At 32.8% G+C, this 8,874-nt stretch overlaps 3 protein-coding genes across 3 annotated transcripts; 2 read left to right on the forward strand and 1 right to left on the reverse strand.

The window, feature by feature from the left end:
- Positions 1–86: 86 nt before the first annotated feature.
- NAEGRDRAFT_72260 (uncharacterized protein) lies at positions 87–2,633 on the forward strand (the record flags this gene model as incomplete). Its single annotated transcript, XM_002672540.1, has 1 exon — positions 87–2,633. One exon carries the CDS (start codon positions 87–89, stop codon positions 2,631–2,633), a length of 2,547 nt encoding a protein of 848 aa, XP_002672586.1.
- Positions 2,634–3,019: 386 nt separating this feature from the next.
- NAEGRDRAFT_81163 (glucokinase) lies at positions 3,020–5,019 on the forward strand (the record flags this gene model as incomplete). The annotated part of the gene is made up of 3 exons (XM_002672541.1): positions 3,020–3,611; positions 3,664–3,957; positions 4,016–5,019. The coding sequence occupies 3 exons, from the start codon at positions 3,020–3,022 to the stop codon at positions 4,453–4,455; spliced, it is 1,326 nt and encodes a 441-aa protein (XP_002672587.1). The 3' UTR covers positions 4,456–5,019.
- Positions 5,020–5,400: 381 nt separating this feature from the next.
- NAEGRDRAFT_72262 (uncharacterized protein) lies at positions 5,401–7,359 on the reverse strand (the record flags this gene model as incomplete). The annotated part of the gene is made up of 1 exon (XM_002672610.1): positions 5,401–7,359. The coding sequence occupies one exon, from the start codon at positions 7,357–7,359 to the stop codon at positions 5,401–5,403; it is 1,959 nt and encodes a 652-aa protein (XP_002672656.1).
- Between the last annotated feature and the right edge of the window lie 1,515 nt (positions 7,360–8,874).

The following is an 8,874-nucleotide window of genomic DNA, read 5'->3' on the forward strand; positions in this document are numbered from 1 at the left end:
GGTGAATGATAGTAACAATATATCAATTTCTAATCAAAATTAAATTGAAGAATTGGCATCGAGAAGTAAAACAAGCCTTTAAAAAAATGAGAAGAGGAATTAACACACTTTCCAAACTTTCTTCGAAGAGTTTGACAAGACAACAATCTTTGATTGCTAGATTTTTGGTGGAGCAATGTAGAATGTTTTCTTCATCGGGAGTGAAACTCTCAGAAGGTATTACAACAACACCATACCTTCCGAGAGCATCAATTGAAGAGCAATTTTTCAAAGTTTTTGCTAAAAAGAAGGATTTGCCTGAAAGTACTGATGATGGAAAGGTTGTTGCACCAGCTGAGAAATTATCTGGAGTTTTGATTTTAGGACCAAAAGGATCTGGAAAGACAACGTTTTTAAGCAAAACGATTAGAAAAGTTAGAGAACAAGATAGTAATATTTTGGAAAACGATGGTGTACACACCATAGTAATTGATTTGGGAAGTATCAAATCATGGATTCAAACATATTCTACAACAAACAAATTCCAAAAAGCATCAAGCATTTATTTAATTAACACTCTTACAAATCAATTGGAAAAAGAATACGAAAGATTTAAGAAGAAACATGAAATTATGTTAAAGAATGAAAAAGTTGAACCAAGTACTACTGTCACATCATCAAATCAAGAGCAAAAACCAATAGAAAATGAACTCACCACCACAGAAGAGGAAGAGCATCACGAGACTGGACTGAAGGCTGTTGTTCAAGTTCTTGAAGCTTGGGTTGAATATTTACAAGAAGTGAGAAATGTTCAAGAAGAACTCTCAGAAAAGGATATTTCCGTAGCTCTTGCCAAGTTCATGAATTTATTAGCTCAAAATTCCTTCTCAAAGACTGTTATTTTCTGTGATGATTACCAAGAAATGTTTGAACATCCACAAACAAATAAGGCCTATTTTACCATGTTCCCATTCATTGAAATTTTGAAACTCCCAGATAATATTGAATTCGTTTACGCTTGCGAAGAAAAAACAAATCTTTTCAAATATACAAATACATATCGTGGAAAATCGGAAAAGCATAATTTGATTAACTTCGGAAGACTTAGTAATGAGGATGTAGACTTATTCTTGGAAAATTATAAGAAAACCAATGAGAATCCTTTATTGGAACATCCAGAAGAAATCAAAAGACTTACCAACAACTTTATCGGAGACATTGTGCACCTTCTTAATAATTATAGATCATTTGAGGATTACATTAGAGACTCTAAACAAAATTATCAACACAAGTTAGTTAAGTCAATTTTCGAAGAAAAGCTTGGTAACGTGAGAAAAGTTATAGCTTTCCAAAAGCAAAAGGATCAATTAGAATCAGGAGAATTTGCCAATATCACCATCGAAGACAAACCATTTACTATTGGTGATATTACATTTAATAACCAAGAAGAAGTTACCATGTGTATGGATAGCAGTAGACTTAATTTTTACAATAATGCATTCGATTGGTACCTTTCTAGAAATGATTACTCTGAGAAATACAACTCTTCTCTCATGGAATCAACCTTACTGGATACAAATATTTGGTATAGAATTTCTTCGAAAAATGGAACCAAGTACAAGTTCAGAAATTCGATGGCCGAATCTGTTTTCAAGCAAAATTTGGCAAATCACTTGTATGCCACAAAGTTCAACCTTCACTCTACTAGATCAGAAAGGATAATGTCTTTGTGGTTGGCCAAGACACCTTTCCCAAAGAAGAGAAATGCATTGATTTTGGAACTTCTTGCTCGTCTTTTGGAGGATCAATCCCAAATTATTGGAAAAGTAGAATATAGAGCTGGTAAGAAGCTAGAAATTTTGAAAGAAAAATTGAAGCAAAGAATCAAGCCAAAGACTGAAATTGATGCATTGCTTGAACAAGAGCCAAAGTTAGACATGAAGGGTTTGTCTGTTTGTTTGAATCAACCTAGTCCTCTCATTTCATTCTTCGGTAGAGATCTTTCTGACTTCTCCAAGGGGTCTCTGATATCTATTAAGCCTGGATCACCTCCATTCAATGTAAATATTCATGAGGTTTCTTCAGACAGTCAAGTTGCCGAAGCTCTCAAATCCATTTGTGAAAAAGACTTATTGGATGACATTCATATTGTTTATCCAAAGTATAGTTTGTATAATGACATTGATGTTGTCATTGCAACAAAGGGTGAATCTGGTCTCGATGTATTTACAATAAGAATTGTTGAAGGAAATGGATTTGGTAAGAAACCAGTTGACTTCCAAGATACTTCCAATGTTAAGAATTATATTTCTGTTGTCAATAGTTTGAAATCAAATAATTTTGAATCTGTGAATCATCATTTTGCTCTCTTTGCTTTGGAAAAGACTCACACCAACGTAAAGAATTACAAACTGTACATTCCAGAAGATTTGGCATCATTATTGCCTAAAGTAACAATCTCATATGTGGAAGATTACTTTACAGAAGATACTGAAAGAATTTCGCAATACTCCGAATATCTTCAACAATTAGAGGAAGAACTCAAACAAGAGGAGAATGATGAATTGAACTTTGGTGATACTAATACTGTTGAAGCAATGATGTCCCAAATGGGTCACAAGAATTTGCCATGGTACGATAAGGTTGACATGTAATAAAGATTTAGACTTCTAACATTAATCATGATGAATTTTGCCCAAATATTCTTGTGAGCAAAAATGACAATAGATTGGCTGTAACTGGGCAAGGATAATAATTTTCCCCTTCCTTAATATTATCATTGTAAAATTTATATCAAAACGACGTTCAGCAAAATTACATTTTCAAATTGGACAATATTCCAATTATAATAAACTCACCAAAATTGTTCTCTACAAACATTTGGCTTGCCAAGGAAAAAACCTCAAAAAAATCCTCCCAACTCTCGACTTGGCTTTAATTATCTGTTAACTTGTGTTGTTGTGTGATCATCTAGTATATAAGCCAATCAAATAGTCTTTAATTCGGAACAATAATAACATTGTAATATTATAATTTGAAAATGATTTCATCATCAAGTAGAGGAAGTTTGAGTAGTGTTAGTAGCAATGATACTACACATCAACCATTTGTTGTGGATGAGGACTTTTTAAAGGATATTGAAAAGCATTATAGTAAATCATTGAAGAGTAAATCTTTCCAATATATTGTTGGTGTTGATGTAGGTGCAACTAATACAAGAATTGCCATCCAATTTATTGTTAATGATGAGGATGATGAAGTATTCATGACTAAATTCCCATGTAATACTGCTACCAACTTGGCAGAACATCTTACATTTTATGGTAAAGCTTTGGTTAAAATTGTTAAACAAGGAAGTGCTGCTGGTACTATTGCTCTTGCAGGTCCAGTTACTGGAGAAAAGGTTAGAATTACAAACTACAAGGAAAATGATCAGGAATTTTACTATTCTCAACTCACTGATACTCTCTTCCCTGCTCATAAGAATACCTTGTTGAATGATCTTGAAGCCAGTTGTTATGGTATTATTAATGTTGGCACCAATAATCGTCTCCATGAATTCTTCTGTCCATATGATAGTGCTAATAATTTTGCAACACCACAAACAGTAAGACTTTCCGATACTAGTGAATGTGAGTAGTAGTTTAATCTCAATTATTATTGAATCATTAATTTATTCATTAGATGCTGTTTTGGCTATGGGAACTGGTTTGGGAACTGGATTGATTGTTGGAGCTTCTGGAGGTAAATTTAATGTTATTCCATTGGAAGCTGGTCACGTTCATGTTGCTACTCCTGGTACTAATTCATGTGATTTCCACGAAGATCGTGAAAGAATTGAATTCCTTAGTCAAAAGATTTATAGTGGTATTTACCCAATTGAATATGAGGATATTTGTAGTGGAAGAGGTTTGGAATATTGTTATGAATTTGAAATTAGAAATATTCCCAATGCTCAAAGAAAGAATGCTGCTCAAAGTATGTGTTTATTATTATCAATTTTTGTAATAATTTAATTATGAATATTTTTTAAAAGTTGCTGAATCTTACTCAACTGATGTACATTCAAGAGATGCCATGATTACACACTATCGTTACTTGATGCAAGCTGCTCAAAATATTGCTATTTTGATTCCAACTTGTCGTGGTGTCTTCCTTGCTGGTGACAATCAAGTATACAATGAAGATTTCTTTAAGGAACACATTAATATCCTCCAAAAGGAACTCTTCATAACTCACCAAAAGAAAAACTGGTTGACAGACTTGAAACCATACAGACAAATGAAGGAATATAACTTTAATGTTAAGGGTTGTCTTCAAAAGGCTAAGGAACTAGCCCATCTTGATGTTACTCATGTCACTACCAATACCTCTCCAGCTAAGAACAGCTTTAAGGATGCTCTTTCTGTTGTTATACCAGCTGCCTTCTTCTCTGTACTTTCCTTCTTCACTGCTAAGAATATGTATGAAAAGTAAATCTATTTTACACTTTTTTCTGACTCGGATTTCTCAGCTTCTTGTTCATCTATCGTCTTGATTAGTAAGGACCTATCATGTTCAAAGAGAAGCACCAAAAGCACTGTTCTTCCAAGGCAATACAGAACACCAAGCACAAATATCACTAAAAACATAGCAAAAGCCACAAAGAAACCAGTGGATGTAGTAAAAACAAAGGAATCATCAGTCTTGATTATCTTTGCTGCCTTCTCTGTAACTCTCTGCCAAACATGAAGCACTAGGAAAACTATGGAACCAATCAGAGAAATTAATGATATAAATACAGAAAAGCCAATATGCGCAAAGAAGTTTTTCCTCTCTCTCTTGATCTTATCCAAAGTATGCTCTTCTTGAATTTCATAATCATCAACTTCCTCAATTTCCACCGGGGCTAAACTACCCTTCCTTCCTCTATTTCCAACTTTAATTTCTATTACATCATTTGATGAGTCTTGAGAGGAACGCACCATTGAGATTTTCTTCGTCATCTTGTTGGTTTAAAAAGTTTATAACAAAAAGGTGGTTGTATGTTGTCCTTTTTTCTTTATCTTTGAAAAACAACGAACACACAATATTTGACTATTGTTGAGAGAGATACATTAAGTTGGAACAAAAGGGGGATTTAAGGCTCCAACAAGTGAAAAAAACAATAGATTGTTAATGAGCATCATGGTCCCAATTAAGGTACCAAGCTTATTTATCTGGATAATACCTTGAACTGAAAAGATTCTTAGTTAGATGCATCAAGAAACAAAGTTTTGAGCGATCAACAACATTGTATGTTACTTGTTTTGGGTATTGTAAAAGCGATTTTCTTTGGCTGTTTTCTTACGTTATTCTCCTTTAAAACAATATCTTTTATTGATTTATTATTATATTCTAATACAAGATCAAATATTGATAGAAATGTTTCAATCCTCCATCTCAATTAACTCCTGTTGATTTAAACCCATCTTTATGGTAAAAGATTCCCATTGATTCTACAGTTTCCTTGAGAGAATGGTGACGTCCAGTATATCCCACATAAATTTCATTCAAATTATGAAAACTTGACAGAAAGTTCAAAATCTTTGCTTCTGAATATTCGTTAAAATTGTTCGGTTCCAATTTGAGAGATTTCAGTTTTGTTAATTTTTCCATCACCCAATACAGACCTATATGTGATATTTTATCTTCATCGATAATTATCAGGTTCCTAAGCTTTCTTCCTAGTGAGCTATTGGCTAGGAGTTTCAAATCAGAATCTATCAAACCAACTCTTTTCAAAGTGAGAGATTTCAAGTTGATTAAATTAGAGCTTTCAAAAAGATTAGATATTCCTGTACCTTCTTCCGAAGTAATATTATTTTCTATAACCATTTCTTCAAGAGAATTGAGATTTTCACTCAGTGAGATGATATTCAAATCTATAGGTTTCAATTTACAGTTTAAAAAAGATAGATATTTCAATGATTTAGAATTATTTCCAGAAAATAACACTTCCAATCCTTCTTTTCCCATCTGAATATCGTTCAATTCCAAACGTTGAATGTGAACTAGAAAAGAACAATCTTTCAATTCAGAAAAGTCGATCTTTGTAGTTTCTGATTGTAAAACAAGTTTTTTCAATCTGCAAAACTTTGGGTGAGATAACAGCTTAAAGAAATCATCTTTAACATCACACGCTACGCAGTCTATAGTTTCTAAACCCCTAATTGCTGATGAAAAAGCAATTGATTTTAAAAGGTTGGTCTCAAATCTTCCATACAGACCTCTAACGTTACTAAAATTAGAGCTCATGAGATGTTGAGAGCACTCCTCGTTCTCTGATAGGCTCCTCAAATTCAAGCACAATCTGCTCAGATTTCTAATACTATTACTCATTGAAAGAGCTTTTAACCCATCAGACTTCATAAACATGTTAAGGTAAAAGATATTCTGAATATCTTCTAATTCTTCTAAGTATTCTGATTGACTCAACGTAAGTGCAACACTATTCAAGTTATGTGCACAGCAAAAACGTTTCAATTTCCTAAAACTGGGGCTTTCAATAAAGTGTTTGAACTCGCCAATTTCTAAACTGGTCAAGTTTTTGATATACTTTCCATTACCTAAATGTTTCAAAGCTTCAGAGGAGAATTTCCCACCATTCTCAAGCAAATTCAAATCAGTTAAATGTTGAAAATTTTCAGAGTTAGCCATCAATTTAATATCCTCATCCCCAGCAGAACCAATGTCGTCAATGATATGAAGAGTTTCTAACTTGGTAATGAATGCACTTTTACACAATGCTTCCATTCCATCCGAATTGATAACACTTCCCAGCCATATCAATTTTTTCAGATTGGAAAAGTATTTACATTTGGAAATTTCACACATTAACTGATTTGAAGTATCATCAGCAGAACCACTATATTCCAACTCTAAAGATTTCACCTTTTCCATTTCAGGAAATTTAGTAATCTTTAAATAATTCTCATCAAATTTATCTCTTAGGACGAGTGAAATTTCTTGTACATTCTTGAATATTTTGATAAATGATTGAAGATAATTAATCGAATAGCATGTCACATCAATTTCTTTTACCTTTGAAAAACATTGACAAGTGGCAAATTTATGAACATCTTGCTTGGCAAAGAGAGAATTAATTTTCACAAATTTAATACTACTGAGGAGGGGAACATGTTCTCTCTCATAAATTTCCCTATCACTAAATATTCTTCTCAAGTTACCACTTTCTAATTCTATCGGATAGTTTATCAAAGAAATTGCCAAATCACTCACACTTCTCCACTGCTTGCAAACAAGAGAATAACTATTAACAATTTCATGAAAATCTGCAAAATTTTGAAGCAAATAACAAAGCAAATCATTGATAATAAAAGGTGGTGAAGATGAAGCCATTTTTTTGAGATAAAATCCGATTGACCAGATTTACAAAATGACCTGAATGAAGTGAATAATCTGACACTATTCACCGTCATTGAATGGGAATTGTTGTACAACCAGTAATTAACATCACAAAACACTGAGGCTGTTCGAATGGAAAGAGTTCATCGTTTTCATCATCCAACCTAAAAGATAAGAAATTGAGTCGTAGCGTGGCAACCTATTGAAGACATGTTTCAATTCTTGCAAAATTGAAAGAATTTCCATATCCAAACTGCTAGCCCAACCTGGCAACATTTATGTTTCGCCACCTTCTGGAGGAGAAGTTAACTATTTAATAACAGTTTCTCATAAAAGCACTGTAACTGTTTCAGAAATTAAGAAATCTGGTATACAATTTTGTGACCCAAGGAATAACAGCTAACAATTAATAGGTTTTGAAAGATAGTTGGATCTTGTTTATTTCTACTGTTTCTTGCAGTTTCTATTGGAATGGTAACTTTTGTTGTAAAGAGAAACCAGCAACAGAAATCTCATCAAACATACGAATTGTAAATAGTAAACAACCAGATTCATTGCTTTTAACACCACTTTACATTTTCATTATCCATCATCCACCTTCTAATTGACAAGAGTTCGAGCGCCTAATTTTTTGAATCCATTCCTTACTGTAAATTTGATTTTGGTGATGAGATTATGAAAAGCTTGCTCAACTGTAGTGGCATGAACAGAGAATACTAAAAGATTATTCCACAGTTTCGTTCATTTCTATGGAACAAATCTCAAATTCTCAAGAAGGAAGTTTTCATTCAAGCACCGACTGATGAATCAACGACAGGCACACGATACTCCAACGGTTTCTTTGAGTTTTATTAATAAAAAACAAATAGCACCACATTCGCTCTCTGCCATCGAGTAAAACAAATCATCCGTTAAAATATTTACAAAAAAAATGTCAGCAACAAATTTTGGAAAGGATGATGAATATGATTATTTATTTAAGAGTAGTGTATCAGAGTATATATTGATTGATTTTAATGTTTTTTATAGTTGTTTTAATTGGTGATTCTGGTGTAGGAAAATCAAATTTGCTTTCTCGTTTTACTAGAAACGAATTCAATCTTGAATCTAAATCTACTATCGGTGTTGAGTTTGCCACTCGTACGATACAAACCGATGGTAAAACAATCAAGGCACAAATCTGGGATACGTAAGTAGCGTTGTTTTATTTGGTGTTTTTAACGACAATTATTTAATCAAAATTCTACACAAAAAGTGCTGGACAAGAAAGATATAGAGCAATAGTAGGTGTTTAATAATTATCTAGATGGATTATTCTAATCAAAATTATCAATTTTCTATACAACAAAATTTCTTTCCAACGAATAATATCTCTTCATCACGAATATTATTATTAATTTGACGATTAATTTGATGATACTTTTATTATTATGAAAACATCATAGACTTCTGCTTATTACAGAGGTGCCGTTGGTGCTCTGCTTGTTTATGATATTGCAAAGAGAGCCA

This window comes from Naegleria gruberi (genome assembly GCF_000004985.1).
Source record: "Naegleria gruberi genomic scaffold NAEGRscaffold_52, whole genome shotgun sequence".
Classification (NCBI taxonomy): domain Eukaryota; phylum Heterolobosea; class Eutetramitea; order Acrasida; family Naegleriidae; genus Naegleria; species Naegleria gruberi.